The sequence below is a fragment of the Trachurus trachurus genome (genome assembly GCF_905171665.1).
Source record: "Trachurus trachurus genome assembly, chromosome: 10".
Lineage (NCBI taxonomy): Eukaryota > Metazoa > Chordata > Actinopteri > Carangiformes > Carangidae > Trachurus > Trachurus trachurus.
Genome location: NC_139894.1, coordinates 5,266,114 through 5,292,621, shown reverse-complemented (window position 1 = coordinate 5,292,621; position 26,508 = coordinate 5,266,114). Strand labels below are relative to the sequence as shown.

Genomic DNA, 26,508 nt, shown 5'->3' with positions numbered 1-26,508 from the left:
CCCACCAGGAAGTGTGGCGGTGGACAAATCCTCGGCCGTTAATCCCCCCTCTGCTCTGCTCGGTAACGTTAAGTTACGGTAACCGGTCGGAGGAGGAGAGGAGGTAACCGGACAGTAAGACCTCCAGGGGGGCTGTCCGTGTCCTCCCCCCCCCCCCCCCACCCCGCCTGTCGGTGCTGCAGAGCGGCCGCTGCTGAGCTGAAGCCCCGTTAGAAGCTCCGGGAGGCTCCGGGAGGCTCCGTGAGGCTCTGCAATGGGATGCTGCGGGAGCGCGGAGGTAAGTTAAGCACGGCTCGGCACGGCTCGGCTCGGTTTGGCTCGGTTCCGGTGCCCTTCATCTATCTCCGCCCGGTCGGTGCGTGTTTATTTGTCTAGTGTGACCGTGAAAGGGAAACCGGTCCCGGTCCCGGAGCAGAGAGAGGCCGAGCGGGATTAGAGCCAGAGCCGCTAAATCCTCTCAGCTGCTCCCGGTGACAGCGGAGCTACAGGCCGGGGCTGCTCTCCTCACCGTGTGTGTGTGTGTGTGTGTGTGTGTTTCAGAGGACAAAGAGAGAGTGGAGACCGCTGGAGGACCGGAGCTGCACCGACCTGCCCTGGTTCCTGCTCTTCACCGTCTTCTGCGTCGGCATGGTAACCACTAACCAGTAACCAGTAACCAGTAACCATGACACTCACCATGACTGTACTGATGTAGGCTACTGTGATGGTACTGATGTACTGTCATGGTAACCAGTAACCAGTAACCATGACACTGTACTGTAGGCTAGTACTGATGTAGGCTACTGTGATGGTACTGTAGTACTGTGATGCTGTACTGTAGTATTATATGATACAGTACTGTCATAGTCCTGTAGTACTCATAATACTGTGATACTGTACTACTTCAGGTTGACGTTGACTCAGTTTCAGTGAAATGTTCAGATTGAGTCTTTTGTTCCTGTTTCTGTTCTGAGCGTTTTGGAGCTTCAGCTGTTAGTACTGCTTTATTATTACAGCAGTACAGAGCTGTTAGTACTGCTTTATTACTTACTGACTTCTGGCTAAGCCCCGCCCCCTCCACTCACTCGGACAAACAGTCAACATTTGGAGACAGTTGCTATGGCAACAGCTGTCACAGTAGGATACATTTCACAGGAGGCAATTGATGATTTTTGGAGACAAAAAGATTAAATAAAACTTCACTTAACTTTACTGCTATGGCTGTCGGTTGCCGTGAAACGCCGATAGTGACGGGCTAATTTCTGTTAGCCTGTCTATGGAGTTTTACATTATACGTTAGCATTAAGCTAGCTGACTTTATGCTTAGTTGTGATACTGGCTAACATCTAAACATCTCTGACAATATGTTGCCTCAAATACGTTGTTGACTTAACTTAGAACAGATGTAGACATCCTTGTTCATTTTATCCACGTTTAGTTGGTGTTGTGGTCTACCGCATAACTTTATCCAGAGCAGACACTTCTCTCGGTTGAGATGTGGCTTAGGAAAAGGTAAAAAAATCCCCCCCGTGGCCTCTCGGGATACCTAGTGTCAGAGTTGCATGTACCCCATGCACACCGTTTGACCATTTTAAACTTAAAATGTCAAGAAAAAACATATAAAAACGAATGAAAACTGACTAACTGCAATGCATTTCAATGGACGTGGAAGCAGAGAATGTCCGAGTATATGGGCTAGCTATGCGCACTGTGATTGGCTCATCGTGTTTGGGGGCGTGGCTTAGCCATAGGTCAATTACACCTAGCTGTTAGTACTGCTTTATTACAACACTGCTCTGTGATGTATTTACTTTATTACAACAGTAATGAACTCCCAATGCTCAGTTGATTCCTATTACTACTATAGGACGAATCTCCTTGTTGTCTACAACTACTTCCTGGTAGAAAACCAGCATTCGAACAATAGTGATGGACGAGAGTTTCTCTATATATAACAAATTTTTCGTGTCACTATATCACCGTTTAGACTAATCTGATGTTTGTAAAGTTTATAAAACCAATGATTGGACAAACATTACTATTTCTGTGTACACATTTTTGTAATTAGTCATGGTTATCATAGATTAGCCGGGCTAACGGTTAGCTACCTGTTTAACTTTAATAACTCAGTGACTCAATAAACGCTCCATGAAAAAATATTTTCTCCAGCGGATATCTGAGTTACAACATGACTGAGCTAACTGGAGTAGTTTCATGTCGTGTCCCACAACGGGAGGGTTTTAACAGCTGACGTCCTGGTGTTAGCTTAGCTGCTGCTGGTAGCTTAGCTAGCGCCGTTAGCTTAGCTACCGTTAGCTGTCCCTGTCAGCTGAGCCACTGATGCTTTCTAGACACTGTGATTCCCCCAAACTGAATAAATACAACACATAGCAACACAAAACACACACACAGAAATAGTAATGTTTGTTCAATCATTTCAGATTTGTCTAAACGGTGATAGGGCGTGAAAGATATGATATATAGCTAAACTCTCGTTCGTTACTATTGATCTCATTCAAATTACGTGCTGGTTTTCTACCAGGAAGTAGAATGTAAACAACAAGGTGATTCGGTCTATTGATAAGTGATTGTGGTCGTCTAACCCGCTGCTTCCTGTGGTGCAGGGCGCCATCTGCGGCTTCACCATCGCCACCGGCGGCGCCGATCGACTCGTCTTTGGGTACGACAGCTACGGCAACACCTGCGGCCAACGCAACGAGCAGATCGAAGGCGTTCGGCTCAGCGGCCTCGACCACCGCGACAGGAAGTGAGTCTGGTTCTGTCAGCTGACTGGTGTTTGTGTGTGTGTGTGTGTGTGTGTGTGTGTGTGTGTGTGTGTGTGTGTGTGTGTGTGTGTGTGTGTGTGTGTGTGTGTGTGTGTGTGTACACTATCTCTAACCCTAGTACCCTACACTGCAAAAACTCAAAATCTCAAAATCAAGAACATTTGTCTTATTTTTAGTGAAAATGTCATTTCTAGTCAAAACTAAACTCTTTCCACTTAAAATAAGACTCATCACCTACAAATGAACTTGTTTTTAGATCATTTTCACTTGTTTCAAACTAATTTTCACTTGAAATAAGTAGGAAGTAGGAAGAAGAGGGGATTGCAGCTTGTTGAACGCGGAAGTGAGCTTCACTTCTCAGACCGACAACTGCCCCCTTGGGTGTCACACTTACTGTAGTTTATAGTATTATTGTTATACTGTTAGGGTAAGTTTACTTTAGTACAGTAACTGTAGTTTACTGTAGTACTGTTGTAGTTTACAGTATTATAGACCGAATCTCCTTGTTGTTTACATTCTACTTCCAGGTAGAAAACCAGCACGTAATTTGAATGAGATCAATAGTAACGAACGAGAGTTTAGCTATATATCATATTTTTCACGCCCTATCACCGTTTAGACAAATCTGAAATGATTGAAGAAACATTACTATTTCTGTGTGTGTGTTTTGTGTTGCTATGTGTTGTATTTATTCAGTTTGGGGGAATCACAGTGTCTAGAAAGCATCAGTGGCTGCAGCTGACAGGGACAGCTAACGGTAGCTAAGCTAACGGCAGCAGCTAAGCTAACAGCGGTAGCTAAGCTAACATCAGGACGTCAGCTGTTAAAACCCTCCCGTTGTGGGACACGACATGAAACTACTCCAGTTAGCTCAGTCATGTTGGAACTCAGATATCCGCTGGAGAAAATATTTTTTCATGGACCGTTTATTGAGTCACTGAGTTATTAACGTTAAACAGGTAGCTAACCGTTAGCCCGGCTAATCTATGATAACTATGACTAATTACAAAAATGTGCACACAGAAATAGTAATTTTTGTCCAATCATTGGTTTTATAGACTTTACAAACATCAGATTAGTCTAAACGGCGATATAGTAACATGAAAAATTAGATATATATAGAGAAACTCTCATCTGTCACTATTGTTCTCATGCTGGTTTTCTACCAGGAAGTAGTTGTAAACAACAAGGAGATTCTGTTAGGGTTAGTTTACTGTAGTACTGTAACTGTAGTTTACTGTAGTACTGCTGTACTTTTACTGTAGTTTACTACTGTAGTACTGCTGTAGTTGCTACTGTACTGTAGTACTGATACTGTTTGCTGTTCATCATGTGATGTGTTCAGGTCCTGTGGGATTTTGCTGTGTTGCTTGTGCTGACAGAGCTGCTGCTAGTCAGGGTGTGTGTGTGTGTGTGTGTGTGTGAGCTCACCTGTGTGTGTGTCCAGTGGGCGGAGCTTGGCTGCAGGTTCAGGATCAGATGTTTGGAGCTGGAGGAGGATCTACAGAGTCTTTGTTTCTGTCCCACGACCTCAGGCTGTCTGACATTCAGCTCACGACCTGATGGACAGATAAACAAACTAACAAACAGACAGACAAAGGAACAAACAGACAAACAAACAAACAAACAAACAAAGGAACAAACAGACAGACATCCGCGGAGACAAGTATACCCGACTATGTGTGGGCCTTTAATGTGAAACGACTTCCTCTCCTCTAAAGCCAGGAACACACCGCCCCGACTGCCGACCAGAGCGACCGAGTGGCGAGGACTCCCCCATAGAAATACAGACAAATTCTAAGTCATAAAGTGGTAGTAATAATAATCTTTGCCATGTACAGTAACCATATAAAATGTATTAGACTGATCGGTTCATTGTAAAACATTTATTTATTTAGGTAAATATGGTGATTTCAGTCCGTAGCCCAGAGGCAGCCCTGCTCACTTTTCATTCAAACAAACTAATGCCACTGCCACAGTTGTTAAATTTCATCAATGAGACCAACATTAATCTCCTAAAAACAATTTAACCAGCCACGTGTTAACAGCGCTAAAGCCAAAATTAAAACAGTTTTTAGCAGCTTACTGCTGTGGCTCCGTTGCTGCGAATTGGCGATAGCCGATGCTAATTTCTGTTAGCCCGTCTATGGTGTTTTACATTATACGTTAGCATTAAGCTAGCGGGCTCTATATGCTTAGTTGTGAGCTGTGTGTGTTTTGAACGTTGTTTCAAACTATGTGGGTTTGATTGAACATCTCTGATGTTTAAATATATATATATATTGCCGCTTAATATATTGCTTTACTCCTCTTTTTATTTTGTATTCCATTTTTACTGTAGCACAGGCTAGGACAGGACACCGTTTGTTTACTGTGGTCACTTCCGTCCCACACACCGCGCTGATTCGCTTAGGGCACCGCCAATCAGAATCGCCATAGCTAGCACACAGCCAATCAGAGTACCCGACGAGTCTACTCTCCCGACGGCCGACGAGTCCCGACTGAGCATGTTCAATCGGCCCCGACGAGACCCGACGCTCCCCGACGGAGAGGTCGGGCCGGTGTGTCCCTGGCTTAACAGCTGATTGGCTCCCGTCCTGTGACCTCTAGTGACCCGGTGTGTGTGTGTGTGTGTGTGTGTGTGTGTGTGTGCAGGTTCGTCTTCTTCCTGGACCCGTGTAACATCGACATCGTCCAGAGGAAGATCAAGTCTCTGGCTCTGTGTGTGTCCCTGTGTCCTCCGGAGGAGCTGAGGAGCTACCAGGACCTCAAGAGGTTCGCCATGCTCAACGGTGAGGGCAGAGCGCCGTGTGTGTGTGTGTCTGTGTGTGTGTGTCTAAATGTGTGTGTGTCTGTGTGTGTGTGTCTAAATGTGTGTGTGTCTGTGTGTCTAAATGTGTGTGTGTGTGTGTTTCTAAATGTGCGTGTGTGTGTGTTTCTAAATGTGTGTGTGGTCCATCATCAACACACTACACCATGTCGTTGCCCGACTTTACCCACAAACGATTCACAGACATGTCTCGTCTGAGGTAGGAGTGTATTATAATCCCCAGTGTATTATTAGTGTGAATGCTGATTCAGCACTCCTTCCTTTCTTTCTTTCTTTCTTTCTTTCTTTCTTTCTTTCTTTCTTTCTTTCTTTCTTTCTTTCTTTCTTTCTTTCTTTCTTTCTTTCTTTTTACTCCTCTCTATCTCCATCTATCTATCTATCCCTTCTATTCTTTCTGTCTGTCTACCCCCTTTCTCTGTCTTTTTGCTTCCTTCTTCAGCTGCTTTCAGCATTCACATCTTTTTCTAGTTTTATTTTAATGTTTATTTAACAGAGATGATACAAACAACATTGCCACAGAAAACTGTGAAAATGTGATGCATATAAAACGTCTAGCTTCAACCAATGTGCAGTCTTTGTTCCTGGTCAAGCTTCAGAATAGAATAAAATACACTGAATACAATAAAATATATACAAATATAGTGAATAGTAGAATGAATAAATATAAGTAAACAGTTTCAGTTGTAAGTTACAGATTAAAACACAAGTTGAATTTAACATTAAACACTGGTAAAGTGCTGTTGTGTTGACAATGACTTGTGAGAAATGAATGTTGTGTGAGTTGACCAGACTTCAGTCGCATTTCGTAGGATGTGTTGACATGGTTGCCTAGCAGCAGCAGGTGGTTAGCTGCTGGGTGTTGTTGGCTGATGAAGCAAAGCACAAGTTTTTTTTTTACAATCTGGACCTTATTTCTAGCATAAAATCCGATCATTTCCTCACCCAGATAACTTTGGTGTCATTACAAGTCGTTCAGATGAAAGTAGCTACGGTTCGTTTCTGAAATGAGCAGCTGGATGAAGTTCAGCTTCCACAGGCTTCCTCTCCTCAACCTGGACTCACTAAAGCTCCGGCTAGTTGAGATAAAAATGGACCCGAATGCCGAAGCAGAATGATTATTATCAGAATGAGCCGCGCGGCGCTCAGAGATGACATCATCCAGGTCAGAGGTCAGTAGGTCAACCTACAGACCCCGGATGTTGATAACAGCTAACCCCGGACTCAGAGGGGAATAGCACTAGCCTATCAGAACTAAATATTGGTGAAATGAAGGAGTTTCTCTGCAGATAATGTGTTATTTAGAGGCTGCATTCTGCTGCCCTGTAGACTCCATTATACGGATATACGCGCCTCTCGGCTGGAGCTCATTTCATCACAACCACTTGGAATGACACCAAAGTTATCTGGGGGAGGAAATGATCGTAGTTTATGATAGAAATAAGGTCCAGATTGTAAAAAACGGCAATTATCCTTTAACTCAACTATCCACATCGTAGTTTTTATCAGTAATTTTTTAATTAGCTACTAGACCTTCCAGGCGTCCCGACCCCGAGGTTGAAGTCAGTGTGTCAGTGTGAAGCTGCTGCAGGTCTGTTACATCAGCAGCTCCAGTCGCTCAGCATCACGTCATGCTCATGACTTCATGTCTGCACACACACAGTGTACAACACACACACACACACACACACACACACACACACACACACACACACACACACACACACACACACACACACACACACACACACAAACGCTGCCTTTGTCACTCTGTGTGTGTGTTGGTGCCACTCTGCTCCAGCTGTAAACGTGACACAGATGATCTGGTCATGTGACTCTGCTGCTGCAGCGGCGGCCATGTTGGTTCTGTCAGCTGACCAGCTGCTCTGACCTTTGACCTTTGACCTGAGTCACTGTGACCTCACAGCAGCTGTGACCAGAAACTATCCTCTCTCTCTCTTTCTTTCTTTCTTTCTTTCTTTCTTTCTTTCTTTCTTTCTTTCTTTCTTTCTTTCTTTCTTCCATCTCTCTTTCTTTCTCCTCCTCCATTTCTCTCTTTCTTTCTGCTCCGTTTCTCTCTTTCTTTCTCCTCCGTTTCTCTTTCTTTCTCCTCCATTTCTCTTTCTTTCCTCTCTTCCGTCTCTTTCTTTCTCTCTCTCTTTCTCCTCCATTTCTCTCTTTCTTTCTCCTCCATTTCTCTTTCTTTCCTCTCTTCCGTCTCTTTCTTTCTCTCTCTTTCTTTCTCCTCCGTTTCTCTCTCTTTCTTTCTCCCCTTCCGTCTCTTTCTTTCTCCTCCTCAGTTTCTCTCTTTCTTTCTCCTCAGTTTCTCTCTTTCTTTCTCCTCCATTTCTCTTTCTTTCCTCTCTTCCGTCTCTTTCTTTTTCTCTTTCTTTCTCCTCCGTTTCTCACTCCTTCTTTCTTCCCTTCCGTCTCTTTCTTTCTCCTCTGTTTCTCTCTTTCTTTCTCCCGCTCTCCCTGTCTCCCTCCCTCTCTCTTTCTTTGTCTCTCCCCAGTCTCTCTCTATTTCTTGCTTTCTTACCTTCCCTTCCCTCTTTCTTTCTTTCTTTCTTTCTTTCTGTCTGTCCTTCTCTCGCTCTTTCTCCCTCTCTCTTTATTTGACCCCCCACCCCCCCTGTTTTGAATGAAGTAACTTTATTGGCTGTTGCCGTGGTAACCATTGTCCATTGTTTGATCATCAGCTGATGAGATGATCCATCGAGTTGATCAGTTTGTTTTGAAAGATGCTGTGACACCTTTGATCATGATTGGTCAGTCGGACAGTGGCGTGTCTGTGTCAGAGCTCTGTGATTGGTCTAAGAGACAGGAACAAGGCGTGATGTCATCATCTCTCTGTGTGTGTGTGTGTGTGTGTGTGTGTGTGTGTGTGTGTGTGTGTGTGTGTGTGTGTTCCAGGCTCCGAGCTGTGTTCATACGAGTTAGCAGGTCACAAGTATCCAGGTTTACCTGAGAGGTTCGACAAGTGTCCCAGACTTCCTGTTCCACCCAGGTGAGTCCACGTCTTCACCTCTGACCTCTCTGACCTCTGACCTTTGTCTGTGACCTCTGACCTCTGACCTGTTTGTTTCCAGACACTTCTGTGCATGCACCAACATTTTTCCCGACAACGAGTTTCTCTGTCGTCTTTAGATTTAGATTAAATTGAATGTAGGAACGGTTACTTACTAAACGGTTACTGTCTCCATGGAAACATATAGAGATCCAGTTTTTTCCGGTCCAATCCGATACCGATACCTGGGCTGAGCGTATCGGCCGATACCCAATACCCGATACCGATCCGATACTACTGTTGAATGAATGAACCGTATACCTCGCCATGTGAGTGAAGGCATCAGGCTTGACATAAACATTTAGCCCTGTTAAAAAAAGGTAACAAATTAACACAGATATAAATGTAATTAAAGCAGAAGTAAGCGATATATTTGTGTTAATATAAGTCTTAAATAGTTATATCTTCCGACAGCAATCACTTCTATAGAGTGTTTGGTCTGAAACACGGGTCTCTCAGTCACTCTGCTCTGCTCTGAGCCCAGGAGAAAAGTTTCCTTGTATCCTACAAGTTTTATCCAATGAGGAGAGAGAACGGCATAAAGGGGCGGTCCTCTCTGTGTGTGCAGCCAAGGGATGCCGTGAATGTGGTGACGTAGGGACGAGGACCAATAGATCAATGACGAGGGCGGGGGCTGCTAACTCCATCGGCTGACAAGACGTTATGGTGCGTTCAAGGCAACTCGTAACTCGTGTTTTTCCGACCTGTGAAGTGGTACCAGTTCGATCTGGTACGAGTTCACGGGTCAGAAGTTACGAGTGGCCGTTATAGTGACTTTCACAGGTAAAACAGGTCGGAGAAACACGAGTGGGTTGCCTGGAACGCTACAAAGTCGTAAGTCGTGACTTGAAGCTGTAATTTATGGTTTCAAAAGCCTGCCTGGAACGCAGCATTAGCCAAAACGACCGGATCGCTTACTTCTGCTTTAATATTATTTATTAACAAATAACAAAGTGTACATTAGCAGAAAAAATAAATAAATAACACTAGATCGCTGTAACTGTATTGCTGTGTATGACATTTATAAAAAAGAAAAGACTGGATCGGAATGCTGGATCGGCCTCATTCATCCGATATCCAATCCAGCTAATTAGTCAATATTGGAAATAATCGATTTTCCTGAATAGAGAACAGGAGAAGTTACACAATGTCCCTTTAAAGAAACTACACTTGATTCTCTCAGAGTGATTCTTGATGCAGTATTTCACTAATGCAGCATGAGGTCTGAAATCTTTGTTCCACTGTAAAAGATGTCGCATGTGCAGAAGCGTCTGGAACCAATCAGGACCCCTGCCCTCTGCCCTCTGACCTCTGACCTCTGACCCCTGACCTCTCTGACCTCTGACCCCTGCCCTCTGCCCTCAGTAAGCCGCTGCCGCTCTTTAACCGCTGCACGCCGGTCGACGTGTCGTGTTACGCCAAGTTCGCGGAGGCCGTGGTGACGTTCGTGGGCGACAACAGCAACCTGCACCGACTCATCGCCGGGGTGGCGGCGAGCAAAGAGATCATCGTGGGTCTGTGTGTCCTCGCCCTGGGTGAGTCACATGACCTCACACACACACACACACACACACACACACACACACACACACACACACACTAGGGGTGGAACGGTTCGGTTCATATCAGGGTTTTGTGGTTCGTTGATCATTATAAAATCCAGCCAGTCTTGTATCTTCAGGTTGAAAGTGAATGTGACAGTCTGAGGTTACAGCAGGTGAGATTCTGGAGACACTGACAGCTCCAACATACTTTTAATTTATTAGTCAAAGAAAGTTATCTTTAACAAAAGCTGAGAACAATTTGTTATTCACTGAAATATATAAGATGTGGTTCTTACAGAAATTATATCTTCTGAAATATAAAAGTAAAAATGTCTATTAAAACTCTGACCTTTGAATTAGTGCATACAAAATAATTCAACTTTACAACTTTTATTTTTTTTATTTTTTTATTTTTTTTACGTGTCTAGAGTTTTGTCAGCTCTGAGACGAAGATCGGCCCGCCGGTTTCCGTTTAGAGTTGCTGAAGAGTTTCTCTGATGACTTTAGGTGGAGGCAGGCTAACACTACCCATACACTTCCAGTGTTTGAGCTAAGCTAATTAGCGACTTTAGGTGGAGGCAGGCTAACACTACCTATACACTTCCAGTGTTTGAGCTAAGCTAATTAGCGACTTTAGGTGGAGGCAGGCTAACACTACCCATACACTTCCAGTGTTTGAGCTAAGCTAATTACGGGCGATACGGCTCTATCTCCCTTGTTACTGCACGCACAGTCGAAAGGATGGTGTCTATCTGCTGGTCATGGACTCGGGAGTGAGGCAAGACACAAGAAAAAATGTTGGTGTATCCCTTTAACAGTGTGTTAACTCCTCGCTGCTTCTTCTTGTTTACTGGCGCTGTCATCCAGCTTTAGGCTCAGTGCTGCCACCTTCTGCTCTGGAGTGGTGTTAGTTGGTTAAAATCATAACATTTGGGTCCAAACAATAAACAACAAAACCCATGAACACACACACACAAAAGAAAGAGAAGATGATAAATTATTTATTACAGGGTTCTTACGGATCCTTAAAAAGTCTTAAAAGGCATTGAATTCATTAATCTAAAAACAAGGCCTTAATTGGCATTAAAATGTCTTAAATCAGTTTTTCAAAAGTCTTAAAAATGTTAACAATTGGTAAGTGGGATTTTATGATTGTAATTAGTCTCAAATCTCAAAATAATTGGTAACATTCTGACATAGAGAAGTTAGTGGCGGCCGTCAACGTTAAATTTCTCACCGCCACCAGCTCCCGAGTCAGTGTTTTCTTTTTTTTCAGACTTTTTATGCATTTATTTTGAAAGGACAGCTGGAAAGAGACACAATCCAATGTTCATGTAGCAGTCACTTTACCTTGGATCACATAGGAAAGTGGGTAAAATTGTCCCTAACCCTATGTAATTGATGTGGTGTTTTTTTTCTTTTTTCTGCATTTGTGTTTATTATGAAATCGGTCTTACATTTCATTTCAAGTGGCTTTAAAAAAGTCTTAAAAAGTCTTAAATTTAACTTGGCTTAAGCTGTAGGAACCCTGTATTACTACTTATCAGAGAGCTCAGCTCTGTGGAGTCACGTCTACGAACCGAACCGAGACCGTCGGACTGAACGGTTCAGATGGATTTTATAAACCGTTCCATCCCTAACACACACACACACACACACACACACACACACACACACACACACACACACACACACACACACACACACACACACACACACACACACACACACACACACACACACACACACACACACACACACAGCCCTCTGACCTGTGACCTCTGACCTCAGTCCTCTCCATGATGCTGATGCTGATCATCCGCTACATCTCGGCCGTCCTGGTCTGGATCCTCACCGCGCTGGTCGTCCTCGGCTCCCTGGGTGAGCTCACTTCCTGTCTGCTCTCTGTCTGTCTGTCTGTGTGTGTGTGTGTCTGTGTGTCTGTGTGTGTGTGTGTGTGTGTGCACTGCAAAAACTCAAAATCTTTCCAAGAATATTTGTCGTATTTCTTGTCAAAATGTCTCATTTCTAGTCAAAACTAAACTCTTTCCACTTAAAATAAGACTCATCACCTAAAAATTTACTTTTTTTGGGTCATTTTCATTTGTTTCAAACTAATTTTCACCTGAAATAAGTAGAAAAATCTGCCAGTGAAAGTAAGTTTTTTGTGCTTGTAATAAGAAAGAAAAACTTGATCCACTATCAGATTTTTCTACTTATTTCAAGTGAAAATCTGCTTGAAATAAGTAAAAAGTGTCTAAAAAATCACTGAATGGTTTAGGTCCAGAATACATGAATGACATGTTAGTAGAGTATAAACCCAGTAGAGCTCTGAGATCTACTGACTCAGGTCAGATAGTGGAGCTCAGAGTTCAGACCAGACATGGTGAAGCAGCATTTAGCTGCTATGCTGCAACAACTGGAACAAACTACCAGCAGAACTGAGGTCAGCCCCAACTGTAAACACTTTTAAATCCAGGTTAAAAACATTTCTCTTTTCACATGCTTATAGCTGAGAACTTAAAACTTTATCTTTTTTTCTTTTCTTTTACTTTTATTTGCTTTTGCTTTTAACTCTGTTTTTAGTGTTTTGTTTGTTTTTATTCTGTCTTATGCTTCTTTTTTTAATGTTTTGTCTTTATGTAAAGCACATTGAGTTGCCTTGGTATGAAATGCGCTATATAAATAAAGATGCCTTGCCTAGCCTTGCCTAAAAACAAGCTGCTTTAATGTGATGAATCTTATTTTAAGTAGAATGAGATTTGTTTTGACTAGAAATAAGACAAATATTCTTGGTAAGATTTAGAGTTTTTGCAGTGTGAGCTGACCGTGTGTGTTTGTTGTCGTGTCAGCGGGGACCAGCGTCCTCTGGTGGCTCTACATCGACCACCGTCTCTATGGCAACGACACCTCCCCCCCCAAGGACGTGAAGGAGGAGGAGCCGGAGCTCGGTCGGGACAGTGGACAGGCGCTGCTGGTCTACGCCGTCGCCGCCACCGTCTTCACCGTACGTCAACAAACACACACAGACACACAGGTTCCAGTTGTTCAAAAGGTGTAATCTGGATAAAAATTATCCAGATTATGAAATCTCTTTTTTCCCATCCAGGATCACGTAATCCATCTTAGTTTTATCCCAGTTGTTCAAAGCAAAGTGATCTGATCCGATCTCAGAATCCGTTTTTGGTTTTGAAACAACCAAGGGGGCAGTTGTGGATCTGAGAAGTGAAGCTCACTTCCGCGTTCAAAAAACTGCAATCCCCTCGGCTTCCTCTGGGGGCTGGTGTCAGAAGGGAGCATTCCCCATAGACCCCCATGTTAAAATCGCCGATTTTACATCCTCAATAAACATGTTAAAAGCCTGGTGTCAGAACGTTTTTTTTTCTCAATCTTTCAGATCATCCTGCTGCTGCTGATGCTGTTCATGAGGAAGCGCGTGGCTCTGACCATCGCTCTGTTCCATGTGGCGGGGAAGGTCTTCCTCCACCTGCCGCTGCTCACCCTGCAGCCCTTCGTCACCTTCCTGGCTCTGCTGCTCTTCTGGGTCTACTGGGTTCTGGTTCTGCTCTTCCTGGGAACCACGGGTCAGTTCAGAACCAAGACGCCCCGCTACGAGTCCGTTTCCTCTGTCCCTGTGTCCCGTGGGTTTCTCCGTGACTCCGCCCCCTTTAGGAGACCGGCAAACCGTGACTCCGCCCATTTTAGGAGACCAGCAAACCATGACTCCGCCCTCTTTAGGAGACCAGCAGACCGTGACTCCGCCACCTTTAGGAGACCAGCAGAGCGTGACTCCGCCCCCTTTAGGGGACCAGCAGAGCGTAACTCCGCCCCCTTTAGGAGTCCATCAGACCGTGACTCCGCCCCCTTTAGGAGACCAGCAAACAATGACTCCGCCCCCTTTAGGAGACCAGCAGAGCGTGACTCCGCCCCCCTTAGGGGACCAGCAGAGTGTGACTCCGCCCTCTTTAGGAGACCAGCAGAGCGTGACTCCGCCCTCTTTAGGAGACCAGCAGAGCGTGACTCCGCCCCTTTTAGGAGACCGGCAAACCGTGACTCCGCCCCCTTTAGGAGACCAGTAGACTGTGACTCCGCCCTCTTTAGGGAGACCGGCAAACCGTGACTCCGCCCTCTTTAGGAGTCCAGCAGACCGTGACTCTGCCCCCTTTAGGAGACCAGCAGACCGTGACTCCGCCCTCTTTAGGAGACCAGTAGACCATGACTCCGCCCTCTTTAGGAGACCAGTAGACCGCGACTCCGCCCCCTGTAGGAGACCAGCAGACCGCGACTCCGCCCCCTTTAGGAGACCAGCAGACAGTGACTCCGCCCCCTTTAGGAGTCCATCAGATGGTGACTCCGCCCCCTTGAAAATATAAACATCTCACTTTCATCTATGACAACTTTTATAAATCCTCACACACACGTTCACAACAGGACGTGGAGGGACGACGGTGGCCACGCCCACTTTAGGAGACAGGGAGTGAAGCTGTAACATTTCATATAATTGGAGCAGCTTGTAGTGAGACATCTTGGTAGTAATAGAGGATCTTTGTCCCCGCTTACGCTGTGTCTCTGTCCCCTCTGGTCCTGGTCCTGGTCTTGCAGGAAACCCGGTCCAGAACGAGGAGACGGGTCTGACGGAGTTCAGACTGACGGGTCCTCTTCAGTACCTGACCTGGTACCACGCGGTGGGTCTGGTCTGGATCAGTGAGTTCATCCTGGCCTGTCAGCAGATGACGGTGGCCGGAGCCGTGGTCACCTACTACTTCACCAGGTGAGTCCTGCACACCTGGACACACCTGGAACACACCTGGAGAAAACTCCTGAGGCTGGTTGATGGGGGTGTGGTCTCCAGGTGTCTTTCTCTTTTTATTGAAGGCAGGACACTTTGGCCTTTACAAAGAGTCCACTGGTGACCTGTGTGCGATTATCAGGAAAATCAGCCGTAAATGCAATAAATAATGCATTTTAATTGCATAATTTAAAGCAGAAGTAAGCGATCCGGTCGTTTTGGCTAACTTCCTGTCAGCCGATGGAGTTAGCAGTCCTCGCCCTCGTCCCTACGTCACCACATTCACGCGCATCCCTTGGCTGCACACACACTCTATGTAAGTGATTGCTGTCGGAAGATAGAGCTATTTAAGACTTATATTAACACAAGCTTTAATGCATTTTAATGCATAAATAATGCATTAAATACCTAAATCTCCACACCAGATAGTTGGACCAGTCCCAGCCTGGTCAGATGCTACAATAACTGATGAAGGTGAAACGTCTTCCTAGACAAATAACCAAGTCCAGTTGCTTTTGATTTACATTTCTTTGGGGATAACGATGACCTGGAAAAATTAGAATATTCACAGGCATGACATAATGCATAGATTTACTGTCTATTAATTTTACACAAGCTAAGACCAAGACATTCTCCTTCCATCATATGGAAGGAGAAAGTCAATTCACTGCAGGAAACAAGACAAAAATCTGTGCAGCCAGACCAGTGGGCATTTTTGTAAATAATGAAAATAATATATTTTGCATCATAGTTAGAGCCTTTATTCTTTTCCCCCCTGATCCACAAGACCTCAAAGAACAGGTATATAATGTCTAAAAACAAGTTTGTAATAATTTTCTGTGTGTTTCCAACAAATATATGTAAAATGTATTTTCTGGTTTTTATTTTCCTTTCTTTTTCTGATCATATATCTTTTCCTACATCCATATGACACCACTACAGGATGAATACTCTGAAAGCCCAGGTTGTCCTGAACAAAGAGAGAGAAACTCTTACAGACTGTAAAGGGTTAACCGGTTGACTTGATGTTTCAGGGATAAGAACCGCCTCCCGGTGACGCCCATCCTGTCGTCGGTCCTGAGGCTGGTCCGGTATCACCTGGGAACCGTCGCTAAGGGATCCTTCATCATCACGCTGGTCAAGATCCCCAGACTCATCCTCATGTACATCCACAACCAGCTCAAAGGAAAGGTACCCAAACCTTCATCACCTTCATCGCCATCATCATCATCATCATGGCCTTAGTTGTTGTCATGGTCGTCGTGGTAATGCGTCATGTGACCTCTTTCAGGAGAACGCGTGCGCTCGCTGTCTGCTGAAAACTTGTATCTGCTGTCTGTGGTGTTTGGAGAAGTGCCTCAACTATCTCAATCAGGTAACACACAAGCCCCGCCTCCTCTGAGACACCTGGTTCACCCAGCATTAACATGTGTTCTCAGTAATCAGATTACAATCATATAGAGCTGATAGACCACATGGAAGTTCAGGTGTAAACGCAACCAAGACACATTGAGGACAGATTGTGATCTGATCGGTCAAACCACCTCTGAAGGTCAGGGACGCACTGTGACCTCATTGAACACAAGTGTAAACAGTGATGAGTCCTGTATCCACATACAACTACACAGGCGGAAATACATCAACGCGATGCGCAGAAAACACAGCATTCAGAAACATAGTGTTCAGAAAACAGTGTTCAGAAAACTCAGAGTTCAGAAAACACAGCATTCAGAAACATAGTGTTCAGAAAAAAATGTTCAGAAAACACAGAGTTCAGAAAACAGTGTTCAGAAAACAGTGTTCAGAAAACTCAGTGTTTAGAAAACACAGTGTTCAGAAAACACAGCGTTTAGAAAACAGCGTTCAGAAAACACATTGTTCAGAAAACACAGCAATCAGAAAACTCAGTGTTCAGAAAACAGTGTTCAGAAATCACAGCGTTTAGAAGACTGAATGTTCAGAAAACAGCGTTCAGAAAACGCAGCATTCAGAACTCAGTTCTCTCCTCTTTTATTGGCCGTCAAGATATTGAAGACGGCTTCTTCCGCCGCTTCAAAAAGCCAAAAAAAGTGCGTACAATAGCGCAACTTCATGGATGGCTTTTATTGATTTCACTATTTACTTTATTTTTTATTTTTTAATTTACCTGTTAATGTGATTGGATCGTTAACGCCGGGTGGAACCGGGTTTGAGACACTTGACTCTGACTCCGCTGCCTTTTCTTTCCCAGAATGCTTATGCAGCCACGGCCATCAACAGCACCAGTTTCTGCACCTCTGCCCGCGACGCCTTCGTGATCCTGGTAGAAAACGCTCTGCGCGTCGCCACAATCAACGCCATCGGAGACTTCGTGCTCTTCCTGGGGAAGGTGAGGCCAAAGACGGTTTATAAACCAAGACCTTCCATGAGGAGTCAGCTTCCTGTATGATGTCACTAGGCTTCTGCTCGGCCACGCCCCTTTAGGGAGACCAGAGGCAGCCTGGAGTGTATTGACTCCAATGGGACAATTGAACGTGAACACAGATTATGGTCGATTCTTTCTCCCCACAGTCACTGAAGTAAATTTTGGACTCATTTTTCACAAGCCACATCTCTTCTGAACAGTTTGACACCAAAATGGCAACTTTCAGACGGACACATCAGGAGAAAATCCACTTTGTTCCAGACCTGTCTCTGTCTCTACGACACACTCTCGCCAGATTTGGCTCAGATCTCCATGGCAACGTCAAACAAACGGCCGCAAACTCCCGTGAAAATGATTTAAATTATTTTTGTCATGCTAAATATGACTGTTAGTAGTGTAAATATTTAATGTTATCATAAGAAAATATAAACATCTCACTTTCATCTACCTACAAATTGTATAAATCCACACACACGTTCACAGACGAGGTGGTGACGGTTGGCCACGCCCACTTAGAGAGACAGGAAGTGAAACTGACGGTTGGCCACGCCCATTTAGAGAGACAGGAAGTGAAACTGACGGTTGGCCACGCCCATTTAGAGAGACAGGAAGTGAAACTGACGGTTGGCCACGCCCACTTAGAGAGACAGGAAGTGAAACCGTTTCTATCATTGGAGCCTCTCATGGAGGATCTTTCCATTTATTGAATATCTTTGGTGAGGCCGTCGTTTCACAGCGGGGGGGGGGGGGGGGGGGGGCGTGACCCGGTGACCTCTTGACTGAGCCGTTCACGTTGTGTCTGTCTGTCCTCAGGTCCTGATCGTCACGACGACAGCGTTCGCCGGCGTCCTCCTCCTGAACTACCAGCGGGACTACGCCGAGTGGCTGCTGCCGCTCATCATCGTGTGTCTCTTCTCCTTCCTGGTGGCTCACTGCTTCCTGTCCATCTTCGAGATCGTGGTCGACGTCCTCTTCCTCTGCTTCGCCATCGACACCAAGTACAACGATGGCTCCCCGGGGAAAGAGTTCTTCATGGACAAGGCTCTGATGGTGAGACACCTGGACACACCTGGACATATAGTCCATGGTACCACTCAGAGTGGCAAAATCTAGTAACATTTTTTGAAAAGGTACATGTCCATAGATGATATTTTGGTATGATAACCCATCCTAAGTGGTAGCTTTTTGACAGTTATCAGCTCATAAAGTTATCAACCCCCTGCAAAAAATAGGCCTCTAAACGCAGGGGGCATATCTTGTTTTGTGCTCATTTTCAGACCTTTACTCATATGTTATGAGGGCATGTTTGGTAGCATTTTAAAGTGTACAATCCTAGCTTTCATTTAGACCTAGTTTTGGGCCTATCTACAAAATATAAAGGTCACATGGTCAAAGGTCAATCTGTCTCAACAACTATTTTTGTGGACAAATCAGAGGGTGGAGGAGGATGAAGAAGTTGCCTTAACTCTGGACTATAATGATGATGATGATTATAACTAGCCTATAGAAAACATAAAAACTCTTTGAGAAATACAGAGGAATTAGCAGTTATTGACAATTCTCGCCTGGGCCCATGTTCCACTTTAAGACCCATAATCATCCCTCATAGTAGGAAATTATGGGAAGATTATGCATTTCCTGAATTGTTACAGTCCTGTGAGTATTTCAGTTTTTGTTATTTGTGTCAGTGCTGTTCCTACATTTCACAGTGTTAAAAGAAAGACTTCAGTTTAGGCGAAAATAGTGGAAAAATAGTTGTTGAGACAGATTGACCTTTGACCATGTGACCTTTATATTTTGTAGATAGGCCCAAAACTAGGTCTAAATGAAAGCTGGGATTGTACACTTTAAAATGCTACCAAACATGCCCTCATAACATATGAGTAAAGGTCTGAAAATGAGCACAAAACAAGATATGCCCCCTGCATTTAGAGGCCTATTTTTTTGCAGGGGGTTGATAACTGTATGAGCTGATAACTGTCATAAAGCTTAGGATGGGTTATCATACCAAATATCATCTATGGATAATCTCTCAACATCACAGCTCCTCAGCCTTTCAGAGTATTTAATGTTGAACTTAGCTCTTCCTGCTGCCTGACAGGCGTAGTCCCTCCCCTGATGTTTTAGGCTGAATATAATAGACACAAGGCTGAAAATGACAGCACATGTCTGTTCTGATGATACAAGTCGGAGGTGTAAAACTCAATCACGTGGAGCCTCTGTTTATATATATATAATAGAGGGGGGGGGGGCAATATCTGACAGCTGTCAAGATGATTATTTTGACAGTTTTATGCTGCGTTCAAGACAACTCGGAAGTCGGAAAAAAACGAGCTCTGAGTTGTCAAAAATGAATTGAACGGCGTCGAACTCGGAAATTAGAGGTCAGAAACTCAGGTATCATATCAGAGCTCCGACTTTCGACTTTGACAGTTTAGGGGTCATGTGTAGTAGGAGACTCTTGGCTGAATCGTCCTTTAACAGAAATGTGCAGCTTTAAATCAGTGAAGCAGTTGAGGACCAATCAGAACCAGCTTTAAAGGGATAGTTCAACATTTTGGCAAATTGGCCCATTGCCATAATCCCTATAGTCATAGCAGTAGGTTCGTTACCTTTAATTGTCGGTGCAAGCTGTTTTTAGAACGACGGAGCAGAGCCGTGAGCTGCTCAGAGCTACGCTACGGAGGCTCATTATGGGATTTCTTGGTTTCCCTCATCATCAAACTCATCAAATACACAATCCAACAACTCCACAACGCTCTGGTAGACAAGTTGTGAGCTGCACATTCACCACGCTATGAGATAATAACACAACGTTACCAGACAGAGTTGTTTTAGAGGGAAATTTGTGCAAAACCGCTGATGCACGTTGCCTTCAGGGACAGTTTTTCATCAAGCAGTCTCTGTATTTCCCTCTAAAACAACTCTGTCTGGTAACGTTGTGTTATTATCTCATAGCGTGGTGAATGTGCAGCTCACAACTTGTCCACGAAAGCATTTTGGAGTTTGGGGATTGTGTATTTGATGAGTTTGATGAGGGAAACCAAGAAATCCCATAATGAGCCTCCGTAGCGTAGCTCTGAACAGCTCACGGCTCTGCTCCGCCGTTCTAAAAATAGCTTGCACCGACAATTAAAGTTAACGAACCTACTGCTGCTATGACTGTAGCGATTATGGCATTGGGCCAATTTGCCAAAATGTTGAACTATCCCTCTAAGGTGGATCCCTCTGTGATTGGCTGTTTGACCCAACATCCTCCTCTTCTTCCTCTTCCTCCTCTTCTTCCTCCTTCTTCTTCACAGGAGTTCGTGGAGAGCAGCCGGCGGTTGGAGCGAGCGGTGGAGCGCGGCCGCAGCCGAGTGAAGGAAGCGGTGTCGGTGTCGGAGGGAGCGGAGATGAAGCCCATGGTGAGTGACAGCGGCGGCGGCGGCGGCGGAGGAGGAGGAGGAGGAGGAGGAGGAGGAGGAGGGGGAGGCGGCGTGGCCACCAGGCGGAAGAGCTCATCGGAGGAGGAGAAAGAGGAGGAGGAGGAGGAGGAGGTGGAGGAGGAGGGAGTGTGCGGGGCGGAGTGGGAGGAGCTGCAGGAGTTCCAGGTGTACTACCTGCTGGTGGGCGTGCTGGTGGACTGGGCGCTGGCCGCCGAGCCCAGCGGCTTCGTGCTCTGTCTCAGCGAAGACGTCGTCCTCTTCCTCTGCGTCTACCTGCCCACCTCCACCCTCTTCCTGTTCGTCAGCCTGCTGCACACGCCCGCCGCGCCGCCCGCTGGCCCCGCCCCCCCCTCGGCCGCCGCCACCGACCCCGTTGACCCCTCCCACCACCGCGCCGCCGCCAAAAACACAGCCGCCGTCACCGCCGCCGCCTGCTGACACATGCTAACGGTGCATGCTAACAGACACGGTCCATTCTAATTGGACGAACACTGATGCATGCCGCTAACCCCTTCATCACCTTCATCACCTTCATCATCATCATCATCATGTCTCTGTGTGTGTGTGTTCAGAAAACGCAGCGTTCAGATAACGCAGCGTTCAGAAAACTCAGCGTTCAGAAAACGCAGCGTTCAGAAAACGCAGCGTTCAGAAAACAGTGTTCAGTAAACTCAGCGTTCAGAAAACACAGCGTTCAGAAAACGCAGCATTCAGAAAACGCAGCATTCAGAAAACGCAGCATTCAGAAAACTCAGCATTCAGAAAACACAGCATTCAGAAAACACATGCTAATGGTGCATGCTAACAGACACGGTCCATGCTGCTAATTGGACGAACACTGATGCATGCTGCTAACCCCTCACCTTCATCATCATCATCACCATCATCACCATCATCATCTTCATCATCTTCATCGTCATCATCATCATGTCTCTTTCTGTTTGTAATTTATTTTTTTTTACTTTTGTATCTTTATACTTTTTATAGTTTTTACTTTGCAGCTGTGTGTGTATGTGTGTGTGTGTGTGTGTGTGTGTGTGTGTGTGTGTGTGTGTTGAGCCTTACCTTCTCACTGTGGTGCTTTAGTTCAGGGGTTCCCAACCACCGGGCTGCAGAGAGAGAGAGAATGAAAAAATATAAAATAGTTTGTTTTGTGAAATTTTCACTTCCGGTCGTTCTATTTAAAAATGTTCTGTCTGTGCAACACGTTGACAGGCAGGTCCACAAACGTAAAAAGCGTAAAAAACACAGGATGTTTACGGCGCTACGCGCTGGTGCTCATGGGAGATGGAGTCTTCCTTCAGGCAAAACACTACCGCTTCGGGCCACTGGCGCCGCCGAACTCAACCAAAATTGAAAGTTCTTAAAGGTTCATGAGGCAAGATTTGTGAAGAAATGCACATGCGTTTTAAGTTTTTTACTGCTAATGCTAATTCTGGGTCCGAATTTCCCGCGCTGTCCGCGGATGTGACGTCAAATGACGCTGCATGCGCGTCCTCGACAGCTTCGGCTTTCCACCGCTTGCGACCAGCGGTCGGCGGATGTCTTGCAGCCTGAACAGTTATGTGAGCAGCGAGTAGAGAAATAACGTCACTTTCTTAAATTTTAATATTTTTTCATGCGAGAAAGTGACAGTTTAGATTCCCAATCTGTTGTCAGTTTATCCAAATAACGTCTGTAAGTAGATTTGCTCCGACATTTTTCGGAGGAGTGCAGAGCCAAACACGCAGCAGCAGCGGCTCGTCACAGAGGCTGCAGCCGGGGAGCTGAGCTCATCGGCCGGGCAACCTCTGTCCTCCTTACAGGGGAAGAAAACGAGCCGATGTACGGCTAATGAGTTTTATTCCTTGATCTTGCCTCAAGCTCCTTTAAGTACTGCTTTAACCGTCATAAACAAAAGATTAGGGGTTACGGAGCGCGTTTGTGTGGCGGTGCCACAGAGACAAGAGCTGGGACACCGGGGCGGCGACCAGGTACTACACTGATGTTGGAAGATTGGTTTTCAGCCGTGAGATGCCAGGTGAAGACAGAGAGCCTCCGTTGTCACGGTAGCAAGTCACAGGTCATGTAGTTAACGATCACAATTACTCCGGAGCTTTTTAATTAAGGTAAAAATGTAGCATAGCCACGGGAGAAATCCTGCTTAGTTCCACTTTAAAGCAGAATATCTCGAATATAATATAGTCAAAACTGCTTCTCGACTGGACCGTCACCCCAGATGACTGATCATATATTATTATTATTATTATATCATTGTGAGTTGGAACAAAGAACGTATTAATGAGCAGGCGATGAACAGGTTGGGAGCCCCCGCTGTAGCAGAGCGAGGACTCAGCAGCTCTGTCTGCTGTAAACTGAGCCCATCATCAGTACTGATCCTGTTATTAGTGATCAGATGATCAGAGTGTATCGATGACTATCGGTGTTGTGGCATCTAAACCCACAAGCTGCTTACAGCTGCCTTACTACTTCCTGTTGGTTTCCATGGTGACAGTGCTTCTGCTGAGTCTGAGTTTCTCCATCAGGACGTCGACTTCGTCAGAACCCGATCGGTACCGGAATAAGATGGAAAAACAAGCACGTCGCACCGAGTTTCCCTCTGTATTTAGATTTAAATGTAATTTAATGTAGACGGATCAGTTGGTTATAAAACATTTATTTGTTGATGTAGATGAGGCAGCGCTGCTTCTCTGCTCCTCTGTCCTGGTCACCTGAAGCTCCACAGACTGGGATCTAAACAGCTACTGTCTCGCATCAAGAAATGTTAAAACTTGATAAAGTAACAGAATTGAAGTGATACGCCAACATTTTTTTTCGTGTCTTGCCTCACTCCCGAGTCCATGACCAGCAGATAGACACCATCCTTTCCACTGTGCGTGCAGTAACGAGGGAGATAGAGCCGTATCGCCCGTAATTAGCTTAGCTCAAACACTGGAAGTGTATGGGTAGTGTTAGCCTGCCTCCACCTAAAGTCACTAATTAGCTTAGCTCAAACACTGGAAGTGTATAGGTAGTGTTAGCCTGCCTCCACCTAAAGTCACTAATTAGCTTAGCTCAAACACTGGAAGTGTATGGGTAGTGTTAGCCTGCCTCCACCTAAAGTCACTAATTAGCTTAGCTCAAACACTGGAAGTGTATGGGTAGTGTTAGCCTGCCTCCACCTAAAGACGCTAATTAGCTTAGCTCAAACACTGGAAGTGTATGGGTAGTGTTAGCCTGCCTCCACCTAAAGTCACTAATTAGCTTAGCTCAAACACTGGAAGTGTATGGGTAGTGTTAGCCTGCCTCCTACCCGAGCTGAAATCAGCAGTCAGAAGCTGATTTCATTTTAGCTCTAAACTCTGTAAATATATCACTTTATCAACATTTCAAACATGTTTAGGTGAGAAAGTAGCCGTTTAGATCAGCAGTGTGTCGTTAATTTGTCTAAATACCAGCTGTTTACAATTTTGTTCGGACGAATTCGGCGCTACTCAAGCTAGCCGTTGTGACCAACGCACTTCCGGTTACTTTCACAAAGTAAAACACCCATTGCCCTTTACATACAGAAAACCATGAGGATAGAATTTGTGCTTTTACTTTGAAATAGGAAGCTAACCTACCCTCCATGTAGCTAGCTTGAACCAAAATAAAGCGTCTTTGCTTGAACCCTCCGTTTTGACCGATCTTGTCCCGTTAGCGGCATTTGACCGCTCAAGATGCCTTACCGGAGAGTTTTGTCAGCTCTGAGACGAAGATCGGCCCGCAGGTTTCCCTTTAGAGTTACTGAAGAGTTTCTCTGATGACTTTAGGTGGAGGCAGGCTAACACTACCCATACACTTCCAGTGTTTGAGCTAAGCTAATTAGCGACTTTAGGTGGAGGCAGGCTAACACTACCTATACACTTCCAGTGTTTGAGCTAAGCTAATTAGCGACTTTAGGTGGAGGCAGGCTAACACTACCTATACACTTCCAGTGTTTGAGCTAAGCTAATTAGCGACTTTAGGTAGGAGGCAGGCTAACACTACCCATACACTTCCAGTGTTTGAGCTAAGCAAATTACGGGCGATACGGCTCTATCTCCCTTGTTACTGCACGCACAGTGGAAAGGATGGTGTCTATCTGCTGGTCATGGACTCGGGAGTGAGGCAAGACACGAAAAAAAAAAGTTGGCGTATCCCTTTAAAACAGCTGCTTTACACCACCGCTGTCGTTGGAGCGAATCACATTCAGGACAGACATGTGACAATGGAACCAGTCTTGTTCTGGTACCGATCGGGTTCTGACACCTGAACCTCCTCCTCTTCTCTTCTCCTCCTTCTCCTTGTTCTTCTCCTTCTTGTTCTTCTCCTTGTTCTTCTCCTTGTGCTCCTTCTTGTTCTTCTCCTCCTTCTTGTTCTCCTCTTTCTCCTTGTTCTTCTCCTTGTTGTTCTTCTCCTCCTTCTCCTTCTCCTTGTTCTTCTCCTTCTCGTTGTTGTTCTTCTCCTCCTTCTTGTTCTTCTCCTCCTTCTTGTTCTTCTCCTTCTACTCCTTCTTGTTCTTCTCCTCCTTCTTGTTCTCCTCCTTCTTCTCCTCCTCCTCTCCTTCCCCTTCTTCTGTGAGTGACAGGTCACATGACCCAAGACTTGTGATGTCACACCAGCTCAGTGTCTACAACACTATATTTATATACGTTGAGTGTGTGTGACTGAGTGTGTGTGTGTGTGTGGGGGGGGGGGGGGGGGGGGGGGGGGGGGAACCTGAAAACCCTGAAATAATAAAGTTTTAAGTTGTAATGACACGTAGAGCGGAGCAGGTGAGGCCGTTGTCATGACGACGAGTAGAGAATAAAGATCTGGTTTTGGACTCGTGAGCCGAGTGTCTCTGCTGTTCTGCTTTTCTTAACACCACCACCACCACCACCTGACTGACTGACTGACTTCCCATAATGCTCTGCTGCTCTCACCTCCATCACCATAACAACCACCCGCCGCCGCCGTAGCATCCTGTGTGATCGTCACCATGACGACCGACCTGTGACCCTGGGTTTTGTGTTTTCAGGCTCCGGGGACGAGTTCAGCTTGACCAAAATCAGCCACTGGGACTTGATAGAGAGAGAGAGACATTCCAGAAGTTTATTTTTACCAACGTGTAACATGTTTACTATGGTTTCACTCCAGGGAAAACGATATTTTAATAAGAACTGTAAAAACGTAACAATGTAATGAAGCACTTTATATCGAAGCGCTGCAGATTTTAAAACCGGCTGATGCATCTTTTTTCGTAGTGATGTCGTTTTTTATATAACTGAACTCATCGCTCACCTCTTCAGTTCCGACTTCAGCCAAGACTCTTTTCGTTTGTTGTCACGGAGACGACCTGCGGCTCACTGATGACTGACACACCCGGACGCCATGTTGGATCTGTTGCTCAGCAGGAGGAGGAGGAGGAGGGGGGCGGAGTGGGGGCACAGGCGGGGAAACAGCGGCCGCGAGGCTCCACATCCGACCGGTGGAGGAGGAGGTCGCCAGCCGACCGGGTTCGATCGCACTGTGAGCGCGTCCATCAATACGTCCGATTGATGCAGGGCCATAAACACTCTATGCGGTTGTTTAGGGCCACAGCCGTTAGGTGGGGGGCCACATGATCAGAAAGGTACCGGGGTTCATCAGGTCATTTAAACATCCTGAGGTCTGCACGTGCAGCTATGAGCTTTATATGTAAT

The 26,508-nt window shown here is 45.4% G+C and overlaps 2 protein-coding genes across 3 annotated transcripts; both read left to right on the top strand.

Annotated features, from left to right (window-relative positions):
* slc44a1b (solute carrier family 44 member 1b) lies at positions 1–26,508 on the top strand. 2 transcript variants are annotated; one of them, XM_083980681.1, is made up of 16 exons: positions 1–277; positions 541–630; positions 2,604–2,746; positions 5,421–5,557; positions 8,506–8,599; positions 10,025–10,194; positions 11,995–12,084; positions 13,056–13,210; positions 13,601–13,787; positions 14,806–14,974; positions 16,027–16,183; positions 16,284–16,367; positions 17,223–17,360; positions 18,210–18,446; positions 20,699–20,803; positions 25,845–26,508. In XM_083980681.1, the coding sequence occupies exons 1-16, from the start codon at positions 254–256 to the stop codon at positions 25,866–25,868; spliced, it is 2,004 nt and encodes a 667-aa protein (XP_083836807.1). In that variant the 5' UTR covers positions 1–253; the 3' UTR covers positions 25,869–26,508. The 2 variants fall into 2 exon arrangements, with proteins under 2 accessions (XP_083836807.1, XP_083836808.1); XM_083980682.1 differs by lacking the exon at positions 25,845–26,508 and adding an exon at positions 23,319–23,569.
* On the top strand, positions 20,810–21,536 carry LOC310992856 (uncharacterized protein; the record flags this gene model as incomplete). The annotated part of the gene is made up of 1 exon (XM_083981083.1): positions 20,810–21,536. A coding segment is annotated over one exon (453 nt), but the record flags the coding sequence as incomplete, so codon positions are not given.

Excerpts from the sequence above, each read along its gene's own strand:
- slc44a1b (XM_083980681.1), top strand. The coding sequence starts at position 254 with ATGGGATGCTGCGGGAGCGCGGAG. Across the intron at positions 631-2,603 it reads CCGTCTTCTGCGTCGGCATG|GGCGCCATCTGCGGCTTCAC; the intron begins GTAACCACTAAC and ends CCTGTGGTGCAG. Across the intron at positions 18,447-20,698 it reads TCATGGACAAGGCTCTGATG|GAGTTCGTGGAGAGCAGCCG; the intron begins GTGAGACACCTG and ends TCTTCTTCACAG.